Raw genomic sequence first — 18,761 nt, 5'->3', positions numbered from 1 at the left:
TGGTCTGCTGGAGGAGCCCCACACAAATCTGCTCCATGATCCATAGTGCCTGAATGTGGAGACACACATGAACCATGGTAGGGTCCTAGATGTGCCTTTTGGGAAATGCCATGACCCTGAACATGTGTAAAAAAGTGATGAGGCAAACCCCCAGATGGTACACACCCCCCTTCCCCTCTCCCCTTCACTGTTAGGTAGTATTAGTTTATGTATCAGCAGAATATATTAAGGCACTGGTAATTCAGTTTTTAATGTTTTTCTCACCTGCAGAACTGTCTGGAGTGGTTCATGTTGGGACCTGCTTTAATATTGCCTTTCTCTGGGTCATAGATGGTGGTTGCTCGTGCATAAGCTCCTCCAAGAATAAAGATGAACCCATTGAGAGTGACTGCAGGAGCATATTTGTTATCTGTCAATGGAAAGCAACACTGAGATCAGTTTTAGGCTCAGGTTTGGAGACTGTTTTTTTATTTATGCATTCCCCTTATTTATAGATAAGTCACGTTTCTCTACACCTCCAAGGCTAGGGAAAGAAAAATGAGGAAACCTTTCCTGGTCTTGTTCTTCTCTTTCCAAGTTCTCAAAGGCACTTTTAAAGTTCATCAGTCCTTCATCCCCCAGTAGGCACCTCCCTCTGAACTGGTAAAGTACAATTATCCTCTCCTGAAGCCTAATGGAGTCACCCTGAAAGCTCCACTCTTACACATAAAATTAAGATGTCAAGTTGTTTCAGAATTTTGAATTGCTGTAAATTTTAACTCAGATGCTTCCCATGCCTGTGCAGCAGCTAAGTACAGAAGAAACACACAGTGCTGAGACCTGCTTAATAATATCCAATAGTTGACTCTCTTTTGTTTTCTGTTTTTGCTTGTGGGAAGGTCACCCACATAGTCCAGAAGATTTTCTGAGACCCGACTTTCTTTTCCCCTTCATCTGTCTCATGAATTCACCTGCATTTTTATTTTCTAATGTGTGTGTACCTCCAAGCAGTCCTGTAGTATAACAAAAAACTCTGTGAGGCTCGGGTTTGAAAGGAACAAACCCCTTATCCTAAATCATGTGCAATCAGAGTTTCCAAAGATGCTTTAAAACTCTTGTGTTAACTATGGCATTATTAGAAATACTGGTAAAATGAACCACAAATTATCGAATAAAATAATTCCAATTTAATTAACTGACTTGTCCCGTATGCTGCTAGCACGCCATATGCACATTATGAAATATGAGCCAGTTGGGCTGAAATTTCTCATAATGGTGTCTGTCTTGATGCTACACTTTTTTTTTTTTTTAAAAAAAAATCAACATTTCAATGACACCAATCAGCAGTGTCTGGGGAAAAAAAGATGGGAAAATACATGGCTTTATTTGAGTTAAAATAAGCCTAATAACCACTTTTCTAAGAAGCAAGTGCCTAGGTCCTTTGAGGTGTGAGGCAGGTGTTTCCTTGGTGGCTGTTCTGCTGTCACAGGTCACATAAAAATTGTCCATATGTAGCTATAAATTATAGCCTCTTCAAAATCTGCATTTTTATATGCTCACAAAGGGTTGATCCTCTTGCATCTCCAGCAGAGATCAGCCCAGACACAGCCCTTTCAGTTGCCTTCAGCCCCTGCTACCCTCCTCTCAAGTGCAGGGAGCTGGGGGTAGTGCACAGGAGAGGAGGTGCAGTGTCATCTTTACTACACTCTTACACCTCTGTTAGTAGCCTCTTCACAACACTGAAGGGGTCTATCTGTTCCTCACAGATCTATAACACTATATCTGTGTCCTTTCATGAACACAGAAAGAGATGGGCTTGAACCAACCTCAGCAGCTTCACTTTGGGCATTTGGTTACCTCTAGCACGATTGGTGGTGTGACCCTGAGGTTCTTGTAAAACCACCTTATTCCATTAAATATTCAATGAGAGCTTTCATTTGGCAGGAGTTAAGCAAAAGCTGATGAACACCTCCAGAAGAAAAGTAAACTCCTTAACAGAGGTTTGCACTGGTTAGACTATAAGGGAAATAATGGTTTTGTGGTGGCTGCTTCTGTTCCAGCATGGCCATGGGGTTTATCTCACTCCACATCAGTTCATGGACAGGGGTGCAGCACCCAGCATGAAAACAGCCAAAGATGCTAAGGGTTAAAGTTGGGCTCCTATTACACTGAGTATCTACAGGCATATGTCAAAAAAACACGGGTGTATTAGGAAAATGTCACTGATCCTTGGGAACAGATGGGAAGAAACTAATTCATCCAGAAAATAGAACAAGGAGTATTCAGTTTCTTCTCGGTGCCACTAAGCCACTATAATTCATCAGAAAGACTTATCTGTCCAACAACCCAGCTCGCATCCCTTTCCAAATCAGACTTGCATATGTGACATTTTTTCCAGTTAAGACACTCAGCAGAAATTTTCCGTATTTAATTATCACATCTTCTTGTATTTTTTTTTCTTTGACTAGCAATGTTTTGCAGGAGAATAAAATTCTTGCATTAAAAAAAAAAAGAACTCATCTCCCAAATCTCACAGGAAAATTATCTGGGGCTCCCTCAAGGCAGAAACAGAGGCCTCTCAGGAGACTGAATCAGTGACTTCACATTCCTTTTTGTTAAAGAAAGAGAAGGAAAACCCCTTGGTTATTTTTATAGTGACTTTTTTTTTTTTTTTTTTCTTTTTAAATAGGCAGACAGTCTGATAGTCTTTTCCTTTCCTTTTTTAGGACACAATTGTGTTTGATTCTCATCCATTTCTCAATATGTCACATATATGTTGTCTTTTTACTGCTTTTGGCTTTAGCTACAGTTTCATAAATTGATATAAAGTAACCCTGAGACACAAGAAACGGAGATAATCTCTCCTGTTTCTGTGGGGAAGGGAGAAGTTCACAGCAAACTGTCTCCTGATCCTGATGAAGAAAAGTCAGAACGACAGGCGGGACACCCCTCCAGAGACAGGTAGAGAGAAAACAGTCAGTTTTATGTTTGTTTTGTTACCATGGAGGCAGGAATTGCTCATGGATACAGGGCATCTGGAAAATGGAAGCTGTCTTTTCTGCTACATAGGTGTGGATGACCACCTTCAGCCTTTCACCTTATTTCATTCCTGGTGCCCTACCCATGCCCTTCTCATTGTGTTATCCTTCCCAGGACTTTGGTAACCTCATGCATCCACACATGAGATTCCAACTTCTGCTGCTGCTAGAAGTCCTTAACGTGGTCACAGTCCATGCTTGGCATGAACAGGAGCTCCTATAGGTCAGAAGCCTGCTGTAGGATAGAGCAGGGACATGGGATTGTTTCAAAATTCTGCCAGAGTGGAGGAAAAGAAGGGAGAGGAAGCATGGAAACAGAAACAGCCTCCTTTCCCCTCAAAAATTCAAGCATTGGGGTTGTTGGATATAGTAATCCATTTCAGGCTGGAAAATCTTAAATGGGATTTGTCCAGGACAGCAAGCACACTTGAGATTAGAAAGCAGAATAAATGTAAAGGAAATAAAAGATAAAAGGTACTCTTCTCTCCAAGTGGATAACATAATAACATCGCTCTCCTTTGCTGTTGCTATAGAAAAATATGCAAGTATTTCTATTCTAGTGACAGGTCATTGCCAGGAGGGGTATGCACTCAATGACAATCCTTCAGCCAGAGGTATACTTCACATGGGGATGATAATTTAACCTACTGGTGTTCTCCTCAGTAACGAGAGTGTGCTGTCTGTGATGTGTGTCCTGGCTCTCATATCTCTCAGTACATTATATGGTCAAGTAGCACAGTTCTGCTTTCCCTTTCTGCTTAAAGATCTTATGTTGCCTTCCAGTAAAGCACTCGCTCAGGGACCGAAGTGACATTACAATGTAGCTGCACTTCATATGGAAGAAGGTTATTAAAACCAAGCTGGTCAAACATTTCTGTGAGGATGAAGAAGCGTGGGGATGCCACCAGTTCAGGTATAATGCCAAGCAAAGGGTCTCCTTGGAGGTGAGGGTGATTGGTGTGGGGAGTTGATGCACATGATGAAGCAGCTTGGAGAAAGGAGACAGGTTAAGACAAACTAATTCTATTTTAATAGAACTGCCTCTTCCCTTCCCTGGATACTATGCAGACAAGCTCAAGAATGGTACAGTAATGGATAAGCTCCCATGGCAGCTGGGAGACTGTGATGTGATCTGTAACATAGCTCGTGAGGCCAAAGTGCAGATATTGCAATTACCAGAATGGTCTCAGATGTCAGCCCTGCTGGCTCAGTGCTCTCCTGCTGGCTGATTTCTCCAATGTGCTGCAGGTCTCTATTGTGTCCCCAGTGACCAATATGGTTTCCCCAGTGAGAATTTGCTCAAGCCTCCTTAGAGACACTGAAGCTGAATGTCCTCACTTGCAAACACCACATCTGGTGTATGTGTGGGGGGATGAGCTGTGCCAAAAGAAGGGAGAAGGCTCCACCTGCCACTGTGGGGCAGTTTCAGCATCACACTTTTGGGCAGAATGTTGATGAGCTGAAGAGATCTGGGCAAAGCATGGCCACACAGATGAAGCAGAAGTAGGAAGTGAAAGGGAAGGCATCTGGTAAAAAGCAAACACAAAAATACTGATTTGGCTGGGTAGGGGGCAAAGTATGTGTAGGAGGAACATGTGAAGGAGTGGAAAAAAAACATTTTGAATGGAGGATACAGCATATCCATAGGGGAAATGGGTGAGACAAAGGAAAGTAAAATTCAAGCTCTCTAGTGGAAAAAACTGAGAATTAGTCATGGGAAGAAAAATATGTTGAAGGATGAGATGAAACACTCTTTGCTTTGAGGCTTCTAGGTGAGAGCTGGCCAAACCCACACATAGATACTTGACCTCAGAGGGAGGGCCAAGACATATACCCGATTTTTCTTGTAAAGTTCAAAAATAAATTAATGGGACTGATTATGCATTTTAATGGCAGTAAGCTATGGAATAGTGCACTCCTGATTTCCAGATATTTCTTGTATTCTTAGCTCTGTGATTGTCCCACTTAGGTTGGATATATCGCTGTAGCAGTAAACGGCGTGGTGAGGAACAGGATACTTGGGTTAGAAATCAGAAATGCTCAGAGATCTTCAACATCTGTGTTCCCATAATTCTCACCATATTTTAAAATTTAATAGTGGTGATGATTAAATACTGGTTTTCTAATAATCCAGAAATATTAATTAGAAAATGTAATTCCACCAGTACAGGCACTGACTGTTCAGGGTATCAAAAAAAGGCATATTTTAGTGCTCTGGCACAAAGGCACAAAATGAAATAAAAGGGGGTGACAAGATAATTAGGCTTACTTACAATCACTGACTTTAACATGTCTTCTGTGGCCATCTTGTTAGATAAGACAAATCTCAGGAAGCTGTGCATGAAATACACTTTTAGCAGAGCTATGTAGGACAGCCTGGCAAGAAATGGGAAGGCAGGTGCTACAAGTATGTGGCCTGGGTTCATCTATTGTGGTAGGACTTTGACTCGACAACTTCTTACAGCTCAAAACACAAAAAGGGGATGTGCAAGGTGGTTTATCTTAAAAATGCAATGGCAAAGCCCTGGCAAACTCCATTACTGGGGTAATATCAAGCTGTGACCTGGGCTGCTGCAGGAACATCTGCCAACTCCAAAGGCAGGGAGGACAGGTGAGGGGCAAATGATAGGGAATGGAACCCTCTCCTCTCAAAACATGGATGTGCATGATCAACACATACCCAAAAGCTACCATAGCATCCACTTGCAATGTGTTGGTCAGTGTCATATCTACTGCATGCAGCCACCCCCATCCCAACACCTCCTGGCAGGGGAAGGCTGAAGAATAAATGGAAACTGGAAGTGAATTTACTGCTTATTTGAGAAGAAATCCAGGCAGAAGAGAGCAGAGTGTGTGGACTCACTGTCAGTCTCCATTTCTCTTCTGCACAGACAGTATGGCAGTCCAGCCTGCTTCACCTCCACACAGAGATGCCAAAAAATGACTTTTCCCCTTGCCATGACTGATACCAGTGTTGCCCACTGGCATCAGAAGTGTTGGCTGGCACATGGCACTTTAGAAGAGATGGATTCAGATGAGTGCCATGATGTGTTCAATGCACTACCATAAAATCCCACAGTGACTTGAAACAAGTACTACTACTAAAAAAATCTCCAAACACCTTGGTTTCTTTTAGTACTTGCATTTACTGGTGCTTATCTGAGCATGCTTGACATCTTTGTAAATAATCTGTTGTCCTACCTGAGGTCTAACAAGTTTCACTGATCTCTGAGGTGACCTTAACCAACACAGCTCATCGTTAACTGTCTCACTATGCTTAGTTCAGAAGGACACCTTAAGAATTCAGAAATAACACAAAAAGGCTCTGAGGCTGTCGAAGGCATCCCAGCAGTGATCATACCAGGATTTATCTCAGTTTCCATTTTTTAAAAAGCACCCTAAAACTCCTTCTGTTCCTTTGTTTAGATACATGTTGACTGTACTACACTTGGCAGAGAATCCAGTTAGTGGGGGGTACTTTACTAATGCAAGTTCTTGTAGAGCTGGAGAAATAAAGTGTATCTCCAGAATTCCCGCTGACTTTTAGCAACTATTAACCATCACAACAGCTCACTTCCCCTGATATTCTGTGCTGGGGTGCAATTTTTCAGGCTCTGTGTTATTTTACTTTATTTGCAAATAAATCGATGTTATATATTTCCCTGTAAGACACACAGCAACTCCTCATTTAATCATGTACTTTATGCCTTCAGCTTAACTAATTAACTTTGCTTACTCCAAGAATACATAAATCCCACCTTTTAAAAATCACTGGTGTCTTTCATGTATTTCTGTTAGGAAATAATAGTATACATGCATGAGCACAATGGGTGACAAACCCAACTCTGGATGGCTTGGATGTTGTTTTCCAAGCACGCATGGTGTTGATGCCTGCTAGACAGTGTAACAAGCCCAGGGAATGATTTCTTAGCTCCTGTGGCACTCATACTATTTTGGTAAGAAAAACGGGAATACCTCTTTGCATAATGCACTCGTTTTTGCAGTACACTGTGAGTACAGGAAAACCTCATACTGTCAGTCAGTGGATTAAATGAAGCACTGCAACTGTAGCCATGTGATGGGAAAAGCCAGGCAATGGGGTTGTTTGCACTGCTGTATTACATAAACATGACTTCTGCTGGTTAACACCCTCCTGCTGGGTGCTTCATGCTGCATCACATGCATGTCATGTTATGTTAGGCTGGACACAAACAGCAGCAGGGGAGTCAGAAAGCAGCAGCACTGTCAGCACAGGGGTGGCTACAGCTGTGGCTTTCTACCAGTTCCTCATGACCTGGTCTACCAAGGAACCCCAATAAGAGAATCATAATAACTGTAACAAGGTACAATAAAAAGAGCAACTAATTTTAGTTTTCTGAATATGCTTAGGCCTTACCTCAATACCTTATAATTGTGCTTCTTTTATTTATTACTTGCTGCTCCTATTGCTCTACCACGCTCAGTAATGAGTCCACAATTTTTTTTAAATGAATCACCTCATGTCACAGTTCCAACGTGACTAAGAGCTTTAGGATGGAGAAAAACTACAGCAGGTTGCCCAGAGACACTGCAGATGCCCCATCCCTGGAAACATTCAAGGTCAGGTTGGACAAGGCTCTGAGCAGCCTAATCTAGTTGAAGATGTCTCTCTGCTCACTGCAGGGAGGTTGGACTACATGACCCTTAAAGGTCCCAAACCTTTCATGATTCTAGGATGCAAAGGCAAACCACTTCAAGGCAGCTCCTCTGGGATGAATGTATGAGCACTGTTTCTTTGGCCACTGGAGTACAGGCAGACTGAAGGCTGTCACAGCCACCCAGCACAGGGCAGGTGTCCCAGGTCAGCTGCTACCCTGCAGTAATGCCCTTGTGAAGCTGAATGCTAAACCTGACTCCCAAAAGTAGCAGCAACAATCAGGGTGCAAATCACTTCAGAAAGCAGATAAGATCCAATCTTCTGAGCACTACCCTAATTTTAGAAGGAAGTCTGCACCTCTAATATTGGTTGGGATGGTGGAAAATTTGTCCTCTCCTCTTACTCTGTATTCTGTAAGCTGTTTGGAGAGCTCAAGGGCATCAAAAACTAATAAACACAGTTTTAATATTCTACATGTCTCAGAGATTTCAGCCTCTGAAGCACATATGCCTTTGGACATCACTGATAAATCCCAGTTAAGAACGACTGCCACTGCCCACAGGACAGGAGGAATTTTAAGATACCCATGAATAATAACCCATTAACTGAGCACTGCTGTAAAACCACATGAAGCAACACGTGATGCCAGGATGAAGTTTCACTGCACTTTCTGATTAATTTTTTTTTATATATATCCAAAATTACTAGTTGTCCATACCTAAATAACTGCTTTTCTTTCTCCTCTGCTTTGAACTTTTCACTTCTAACTGATAACTAGCTGTATTAATGAGTGGTGATTGCCTTCAGTTAAGATTCAGATAATTACCTCTCTGGTATAATAAACCACCCATTCCTGCAAATTTGTTGTAAGCCTATCTCCCCTCACCCCCCCAACTCATTTGCTTTCCACAAAGGCATTAAAATACCGACAGCACAGAGGTTTCTGTCATAATATGGGCTCACTCTGCCCCCACATATCCCTTACCAATCATCGGAGACTCTATAAAACTCCAGGAATTAGTCTGTGGGATGTAGGACTGCAGGACCCCCGCAGCTCGGCCGGCCTCATTCACCCCACCAAAGACGTAGATTTTTCCACCACAAACTGTGGCAGCAGCTGAGTGGACAGCCTTTGGCAGAGGAGCAATGGTCTCCCACTGGTTGGTTATGGTGTCGTACCTAGGAGAAGGCAACAGAGGGAGATGAGATGCTGCAACTTGGGGCAGGACAGACAGGCAGAGAAAGCAAACTGGGATGTAGCAGAAAGGCAGCTTGAGAATAAGAAAAGCAGAAGGTGAAAATGTATTTTCTAACATCCTACCTATTCAGCCCCAGATAAACAGTGTAATTAATGCCTTTTTTGAGCTTTTAAATCACTGAGAAAAGCCCAGAGAAATCTGATTCTATTTTCTGTATATGCCTCTCAGATCTCATTATAGTCCAGGCTGAAGAAACTCAGGACATCTTTGTTGAGGTGTCTTCCAGTAATTAATTTCTATTAATTGGTATACAATGAGATTATTCTTCCAAATCAGTTCAGTGATATCCAATAGCAACCGCAGGCAGGCAACTGTTAATGCACTTCAGTTGTGCAGGTTTCTGGAACACATCTCACCTGCAACACAATGCAACACAATAGCTCTTTTTTCTCTAGTTAACTGACCAGTGATGCACAATTCATGCCAGAGTAAGTTGCTTCCATTTAATTTTCATTGTGCAAACCAAACTACTGTGCTTCATTGCAAGAAGCTGCAAACATTAATGCTGGAATAAGATTTCACCATTGTATCCATATTTGACATGAAGCAAACAGAAAAGAGTATTCATAAAAAGTGCTAAATTAGTTTTAAGGTCATCAATATCTGATTTAATTAAGCCATTGACCATAAGGGATGTGCAGTTAATAATCCATGGATGAAGATTCATTTTAGACAATGTCACAAGTACAGGCATCAATTTTTTATTTTTTATTTTTTTTTTCAAGATAATGTGGCAGGGATCCAAATAGCTGCTCTAAAATGAGTCTTATAGACAGAGGAAAATAATGTGATTTTTAGGCTTCTATATTTCCATGTAATGGCACATTCAGTCAAATAGAAGTTTCCTGTGTAGCGATTATTCAGAATTGTTGACTGCAAGAACAGAAGCCCTCATCACCCATTCAGGGCTTTTGCTCTTAATATTAGTGAAATATATAATATGCAAACATGAAATGAATCCATGGCCACAAACCCATTTGTAAAAAAATGATTTAGCAACAGGGGAATTCTCCCTTTGTTACACATCCCTCAAATTCTCACTGCCCAAACTTGGGAAAAAGGGAAATGAGATAGAAATGGTGGAAATAGCACAAAATAATGTGCTTAATGAAAATGTATTAATGAGTTTCCAAGTAATATAACTGAAAGTAATTAACATGCTCATAAAACTGAAGCAATAGCAAGAGAGTTAAACTTTAGCTAAAAAAAAATAAATAATAGGGATGTCCCTTTTAATGAGCATGGAGAACTGCCTTGTACGATGCTCTAAATTAGTTACTGAGAAATTAAATTCATCTACAACAAAGTGATCAAAGGGGTGAAATATAACAAGATTAAACAACATGGTGCTGGGAGCAATCAAGGCAACAGCCACACCTATATTGGGCTGATTCTCAAGGTTTGGTACCAAAACCACCTGCAGATGGACTCTGACTGCACAAGCAACTCCTCCAGGCAAAATACCCTAAGCTGCAGCTCCTGCATTTAGCCTCAGAGCAGCACTCACACCCATCCTAGCAGATGTGCAAAAATGTCACTTAATATAAAGTTTCATACACTGCTTTGATAACTGCAGTGATTAGGGGCTTGGTAATTTAATTATTAATGTCATAATAAAAACTGGTTAAGAACTTGGTTAGAAACTGGGCAAAGAAACAGATCTGAAAAGAACTGATCTAATGTGCCTTTTTGGTTCCTTGGCTTCTAAACCACAAATTATATCTGTCACCTGATATGCATTGTCTCACACCATCCCCTCTGCCTTGTCACCACCATTAGTCCAAACTTCAGAAAGGCCAAAGTGGCCTGAGACAGGACAATGAGCAGCTGTGATGCCTTTCCCTGTGCTGGCAGAGGTACCTGGCAGACCCCAAGTCCCAGGGCTGACACATTCCTTCCAATGACTTTCTGACCATCCTAACACAGTTTTTTGAGGGAGGGGTTATCCCCTTCACATCTGCTGGGGGTTGGGTGTGGTTGAGGATCACATTTTAGGAATTCTGGAGAAATGTTCAAATTTGAAAGACAACAGTCCCTTTTCTGGATGAATTTTACTACTGGGACTTCAGGTTCTCTAGACCCCATTTTTCACTCCTCTCTGTTTATGCTACACAATGAAAGAACTGATTTTTCTGTCTTCTAAACCTCCTCCATCTGCCACCAGGAAACCAGAAATTACCACTTTCACTTTATCTGTTGAAAGCCAAAAGCTGCAAATCTACTGGATATGGGTGCAAGTGGGGCAAAAAAAATCCACTCTTGTCTTGAAGGTCATTTGGTTTAAGAAGTCAGTGAACCATTATGAAGGTGGAAGTCAGCCCTTGCCCACCTAACATGGGCATCCAGCATGGGTTTCACATAGCAAATCATTCCTCTTAAGTAAGTGCCTAATTTAACCCGGGGGCTGAAGAAGGAAAATCAATGCCTTCAAGGCCTCCTGATACCTGTTCATCAAGTTCCTCCGTCCTCTGGGAATTTATCCCTCTGGTTCATTCCCTCCTTGCGAATTTGGAGACCTGATTTCTAGTCTCTGTTTTGTTTCAGCTCTCGCCTACCAGAAAGTGAGGCATTTTTTTTTCCTGTTGGATTATAAAGCTGTCTGCTATCAAATCTCTCTCTTTCACGTAGGCACTTGCTGAAAATAATAAAGTCACCTCTTCATCTTCTGTGGGATCAACTAAGTAGTCTAAGCTCCTTAAGTCTCCCACGGCAAGGCAGGTTGCCATCATTTTGGTCTATCTCAAATGCGTTCACACAAGGATTTGCAACAGATTAACTAAATTGGTTTAAAAATGAATAAAGCTGAATCTCTGTAACCTTCCAGGACAGGAAATAATGACACCTGCTTTACCTCTCTGCCCTTGGGCCTTTACATCTGTCTCCTCATCTCCAGCACCGCCGTCTCTCTACCACCGTGAGTGCTAGTGACTCCTTGGCTGACTTTGACACTGCTCTGAACAGGGGCCAGTGGAAAGGGAACTGGTTTAAAGAATAACCACTTTGATGTCTTTCCATTAGCAAGCTTTGCATTTGATTTCCCTCTTTGAAGCCATAGATGGAGACTTAATGGCATCTGGCTTTGAGACAAGCAAAGGTTTTTCTTCCCTCTCCTCCAGTCCCGGTATGTCCATCCACTCCTTGGCCATGGGCCTACAAAGCCCGTCCAATTTGCTGAACTTGAAACTTCAAGGACATCTTCCACATGACTGACTCCTGTTTTTTCAGTCCTTGAATACTATGGGCTCACGTGTGGTTTTACGTGGGTGCCCTTGCACGCCTTCCTTTGTCCCCAGAGCACTCACTGCAACCCCACGGTCCACGGCCCCACTGTGCTCCAGACATCAGGTTTTCCAGGCATGCAGGACATGGGTGTCCCTGCTTGTCATTCACATGCACCAAGCACTCTTGCCTCACCTGACCCTTGTGCAGTCACTATCCTCTGCTTCATGTACTATTTATACACCCATGATATGGCAAATGATCTGAACCCAGCACAAAATAGAGCCCAGGCTTGAAGAGAGCACATGCAGGAATAACCTTGCTGGATTTCACAACTCCCCACTGTTAGGATTTCATCTCTGGGCCTGATCTTCCTCTTGCTTCACTCATTTCATTTAACACCTCCCTTCTTGTTCTTTCCCTACCACTCAGTGCTAACAGCAGAATCCCCTTCATTTCAAGCTGTGCCATTTGCTTTTCTGACTTCTTGACTTTTGATCTCTTCAGTACCTGAGAACTGCTTTTTTTTCCCTCTTCAGTCTCTTCTCTCCTTCTAGGTTTAACAGCTGTATAAGCATATTAATTCATTCAGATTAAAAAATCCTTACATCATGATCAGTTGCTTACAGACATGCACCCTCCAGTTTCTTACAAATTATATAATTCTGTTTGCAGGAAAGCTGCTATCCAAAATAAAGCTGCATAGTGTCATATTGATCTACTCTTCAGATGAATCACATGTTGTTTAAAATCACATTAATGGATTACTATTTTTTGCCTTTTTATTTTCTTCTGACTGCTCTGAGGAGCCTAAGAAACTATCTTTGGACAAGGCTATATATCTAATTTTCTTAAGACATCAATAAAACACTAGGTTCTGAAGTAGCTTCTAAAGCTTGTAAAGATTATTCTTTACATTGAATTTTTTAGACTGTCTTCCAAGTGCACACTGCCAACCTGAAATAATCTCCTGATTTTAGACAACCTTATTGTAAAAGCGCTGTCAGGTCAAGGGGATTCATCTTCTTCCGTCCTTCAAACAGATAATAACCACAAAGCACCCACATTTCCACACTTTTAGTCACATACATTGTCTTGTCAGCATACGCAGTCTCCTTGGCTCTCAAATTGCATATATTACAGGCTCCATCCATTATCTGGAAAAGTAGTTCATGGATCCACTTCATTTCGCCGCCTCCCAACTCCACTCATATCTCAGAAGAAGACAGAGAGTGTAATACCCTCTCACCTAACACCTCATGACTCACTCCCTGTCACAGAGAAACTTGCCAGAGGGGCTTGATGGAGAACTGCAGTCATGCTGTTATTTCCCTAAACACTCATTCCAAAAACATAACTCTCCTGAACATATACCCACGTACAGCCACAAAAATGGACTTATAACTCAGACCCTCTGGCACATGCATATTGTTTTAATGTGAGTAACAAATGACTCCTACCTGTCTGCTTGTGATAGGCCTGTAATGTTATCCATCCAGTCAGAATTTTTACTGCCTTTTCACAAACAAGTGGCAGAGAGAGGGTAAAAAAATCTCAGCCCCATTGGAGTTGATGGGAGAACACCCACTGATCTAAGTGGCACCAGAATTTCTGGTTGAAGCTGCACCCTTCATCATCACTTAACCAAAAGAATGGAGAGAGAAGCACAGGAGGTGATGCCATAAATCATTAGACCAGTGGTCCTTACTTGCTCTAATGCTTTCTGATGGTGCAGCAGATGTATTAGATGTAGTCAGGTGGTAGCATGTATAGCTAAGACAGTCTGATACCTATTTTTGAAAAACAAGATACAATCAAACCAACATTGCAAGATTTTAACCATGTAGGATGAAATATTCCAATTACAGGAAAAAGAGGTGGAGAACAAGGAAAAAACTGGAAGGAAACATTATTTTCTCTGTTTTCAAAGACACACAGTGGTGAGACACTGCTGTCTCCATGCTCTGGGGCTGCTAACTACTCAGGTTAGGTTAGGTGTCTTTGGACTGGAGCTGTGCCCTCCATCACACCAACAAAAATGCATCAAAACCTGGCCATAGCTGGGCATGGTCACAGCTGAGCTAACTGAGCAAGCAGAAAGCAAAATGTGGTTGGGAAAGATAAGCTGCATGTGCATGGGGGGATGTGTGGATGGCCCAGCAAGGGATGGTGTCCAGTGCATTGTTCTTCACACTGGTGGCACAGTCCAGGACTGCATCGTGTGTCAGGCCCAGATGAGACCCTGTACCTCCATCTGGGTGGATAACAGGGCTGTAATCTCAGATGCCACATTTAGGATGAAAACCAAGCTAATATCCAAGAGTGTGTGACCCTAAAATTCAACTCTGAAGGGACCAAAGTTAACCTCAGTTAGAGGTAGCTTTTGTCGTTACCTGACTTGAGGCATATGATCTTATAACTTCATTATAATCTTAATAAAGTGCTTGTTGTGAGACCTGCTGGAATGAAAGAGAGGCTTACCCCCTCCTGAGAGATGGTACCTCAATGTCCCCTCCAAAGCAACCCAATATTTGAATAGGAATATGAAGCCCACACAGAAATATGGTGGGTGAAGGCCAGTCACTTGCAGCTCTTGAGGGAGGGGAAAAAGAAAGAGTAAAAAGCATTAATTTGCACATGTGACTAGAGACAACTGAGCAATTACAGTGACTTCACTTTGTTGTTTTTTTTTTAGGTTGCAGCTCAAATCCAGAAACCCTCAATGCTTGCAGAAGTGTGTACAGTGATCTCTATGACTTAAATTCCTGAATGCTCCCATAAATCAGCTGCCTGGCCCAAATGGGAAATGCTTTTGCCTGGAAGGGCTGCACTTGGCTCAGGATACCTATGAGGGTCAGCTTTTCCCCACCTGCATTTTTAACAGCAGATCCCTGGAACATCCTTGTTAAAACACACAGCTTCAGTCAGCCATGTCATGCTCTGCTTCTTTTGTCCCCCACTGTCATTTTAATGCAACAGATAAAAAAGAAAACATCCCAAACCCTCTCTCATTTCTTGGCACAACCAAAAGGAGGCTGTGTTGCACTTTTTCCCTGACTGTGTCTCACAAGTCACTTTATAGACAATAGCAGATTAATTATAACCACGGGTTTAGCAAATCCCCATGACAAGACATCCTTATTGCAGTTGAGGAGGTGTGTGCTGAAATGATAGGGAGGAAATCTGCTCCTTTCCCACATAAAAAGTCTCTTGGTGGGCTTGTTACAACTAGAAAACCAGCATGACTGCTCTCACTGAGCCAGGCAGGGTACACCAAGGGCCTGAGTGTGACTTTGCAGGCTGCAATGTCATTTGTGGCAAAGGCTTGGGTGACTGAGATAAGGAAGGAGAGGGGGAGACTTTGCTTTATTTGGGGTTCGTTCAACTGACCAGTGTTTTGGATGCTTTGTTAAAGGCAGACTGTGGAAATCAGAGCAGAGAATGAAATGAGACTCTGGGAAAAACTGCAAGAGGTCATTGAATCAATGACATATATCAATGGTGTTATTTCAGTGCTCCTCTTTATTGAGAGATGGGTTGAACGACTGCATCTCCTGGGCTTGCTCCCTCCCATGTTCACAAAACCATTTTTGTCAGTTAACATTTTACTGACAAATTACAGGACGAACACCTTCAGGAATAAGAAAAGAAATCTGCATAAAATGGTGAGATTTTCTTCAAAGCAAGTCCCAAGGGCAGTGTCCACCTTAAGCTCAGCTTAAGGAGTGAAGCAACATTCAAGTGTTGCATTCACTGCTATTACTGATCATCCATTCCTTGCTGCCTCCATTTCCCTGACTTCCTGAGAGCATCATCACCAACATCAGCTCTTCAGCCTGGGCTGGGAGGGAAGGGTACTTGCACAACATCTTTTCTTCTGTCAGATCTTTTTCTCCTAGGTAAAGTGGTGCCAAATTTGTGAACAAAAAAGGACACAAACTTTATGTAAATGGTGATCATTCAGCATCAGGTAGTATCTCCCTGGCCATGCACACATTCCCCAAACTTGTCTGCCCCATGCACTAGAATAGGCAGAAATAAGGTGATCACCCGATTAAGGATGATATTACAAAATAGATCTGCAAAAGGAAACTTCATTTTTGGCTTTTTCTAATTCCCTGTGTGTCTTTGACACATTATTTTAACTTTTAATACAGGTTTTGGTATTCAGTAGGTATGGTATCTACTTAAATGAAAAAATAACCCCTCCCTGCATAAATGGAACATAAATGTAATAATAGATTAAAAAGAAATAATAGATTGAAAATATCTTTAATCCTAATCTTTTGAATAAGGTTCTTTCTAAATGACCCATGCCTTTTTTTGGCTCCCCTGCTAAGGAAACTTTTACTGGGAATTGCCTGCTTCAAAATGTTACTGAAGAAGTATTCAAATTTCAGTACTTAAAAATGACAAAAAGAAAAAAAACCCTCACATTTTTTTCTGCCAGATTCACTAAGGAGGAAAAACATTTCACAAAAAAAGTATCATTAATCTATTGTCACAATGCCTTTTTAAGTGTCTGCATAAGGTTGGGGCTGTATTGATCTTTTTTGAATGGAATATTCTTATATAAGAGGTTTGTTTTTCAGTTTGCTCGCATTTCCAAGTGGTTTCTATCTTTTAATGAAAACATTGAGACACATATAAAATTTACAGTTTTACTGGATGTTATGGTTGCCATGAAATTAGTTTTGGAATTCTGCTTTGTGAAATGTTTCTTTTGTGCTTTTGTTCCTTCCCTTTTTTTATGTTCCATGTAAGAAAAGGAAAATTTTTATATCTGGACTCTTCTTGAAAAGAGAAATTTCCATTCTCCCCAGAGTCAGCCCCTTGGCCAGGAATTGAAAACTGTTTCCATTTATTGGTTGTTTTAGTCAGAGCTTTGCAGGTCTCAGCCCCAGGCCAGGACCACCAAAGGGAGGATCTTCCACCCAGGCCAAGGCTGAGGTGCTTTACCAGGAGAGTTCATGCAAGAAATTTACTTTGCAGTTTCTTTTTTTGGGTTTAAAAAAGAAAAGGATTATTGTGGTTGTAAAGACTTCCATCAGTACCACATTCAAAGGAAGTTTATTAAGTTCATTCTATCATCTGTGTAAAGTGTCCACAAAGAAGCTTAATTCCTCTCCTCCCTCCCCCGAGCAAACTGACAAACAAACCGGCAGCCCTCGCCTTTGGTTTGAAACAATGCTTTCCATTGAAGCTTAAAAAGAAACCCAATCCTGCATAGTTTCCCCCTTTCTTAGCTATTATAAAAGCTTGTTTTAGCACACCCAGCCCATTTGATGTGTCCTTTAAAGGGAAACAGTCCTTTAATATCGCATGAAGAAAAACCTCCAGCCAACAGCACGGTTTGGGTTTGCGGCTTTTTTTTTTTGTTTTTTTTTTTTACCTTTCCACATGGTCAACGTTGCCTGCCACACCGACCCCTCCGATGGTATAAATTTTCCCATCGTACACCAGACTGTTGTGTCGACACCTCGGGACTGTCATGCGGGACACGAGGTTCCAGTTATCGAGCAAGGACATGTAACACCAGACATCAGCCAGCGTGACACCCGACTCCATGCCGCCTGGCACCGACGGGGGGGGGGGGGGGGGGGGAGGGAAATAAATAAAAAAAAAAAAAAAAAAAAGGGGAGAATTATGTGAGATCTCGGAATGGCAAAAGCTTTCCACACGGCAATCAAAGCCAGTTACAAAGTAAAAACTCTTCAAATGACATTTGACTAATTAAAATAAATCACCCTCAATGCTGAGCATCTGTTCCGATGATGCATATCTGTGTCATTTATTCATGTGCCCCAAAGGCTGTCTTTTTTTAATAAGATGGCATGAAGAAATCAAGATGTCATATTACGAGGGACATGTACATAAGGGGATAGACCCTTTTCATAAATAACCTCCAGTCTATTAAATTACTTCAACACTTGCAAGAAGGTGTCAGAAGGCAGAGCCTATCTTGGCTTGTGAGACACAGGCCAGTCTGAAATCTAAAATGCTTAATGCAGTGATGGATTGAAGCAACACACGCGGGCAGAATAAAGTCAGTGCTTGTACTGTAGGCTTAATGCCCAATTTTCAGGGACAAATTTCTTATTTATTTTCATTTGCTGATGAAGGAAAGAACCAGCTGTCCCACTCCTGCAAAACAGCTCAAGATGCTCCAGCGAATATTTATATTGGTTATTTTTTAACTTCTGACTGAGGCTTTCAAGGTAGCCACTTAGAGGGTGTTTTACTATCCCTGTTTTGAAGCATGAGGAGGTGACATGATTGATTTGAGACCACACTAGGAGTCAGGAAAAGAAACTAGACTCAGTTCTGTGGTTTAATGAGAAAACCAGGCATTTTGGTATTTTGCTCTCCAAACCTATGCTATGCAGTGTGGAGTCCAGCACTTGGATCTCGCAGGGGTTCATTCCTACTTTTGTTGGTTTCCCTTCCCTCTTTCATGTGTCTCCTAAGTTTGAGCAAAGCAAAATATCCACTGATACTCAGCTGGGTTTCCAGCCATGTGGTACTTTCAGCTCTCCTATTGTAGCTACCAAATACTATCAGGTCATTCATCCGGACTCAAGGGAAAGAGATGAATAAGCTTTGAATTTAGGATTCAATGGCTTTTGTTAG

At 41.8% G+C, this 18,761-nt stretch overlaps 1 protein-coding gene across 2 annotated transcripts in view; it reads right to left on the bottom strand.

Moving 5' to 3' along the window:
* Positions 1–18,761, bottom strand: part of KLHL29 (kelch like family member 29) — a 392,776-nt gene that overhangs the window by 13,852 nt on the left and 360,163 nt on the right. For both annotated transcript variants that reach the window (XM_071742039.1, XM_071742041.1), the window contains 3 exons: positions 17,524–17,704; positions 8,639–8,832; positions 265–409 (listed from right to left, as the gene is read on the bottom strand). In XM_071742039.1, coding sequence (XP_071598140.1) covers positions 265–409; positions 8,639–8,832; positions 17,524–17,704 — 520 coding nt within the window. The remainder of the gene's footprint in view (positions 1–264; positions 410–8,638; positions 8,833–17,523; positions 17,705–18,761) is intronic.

Source organism: Heliangelus exortis, chromosome 3 (genome assembly GCF_036169615.1).
Source record: "Heliangelus exortis chromosome 3, bHelExo1.hap1, whole genome shotgun sequence".
NCBI classification, from domain to species: Eukaryota; Metazoa; Chordata; class Aves; order Apodiformes; family Trochilidae; genus Heliangelus; species Heliangelus exortis.
This window is presented reverse-complemented; position numbering and strand designations above follow the sequence as displayed.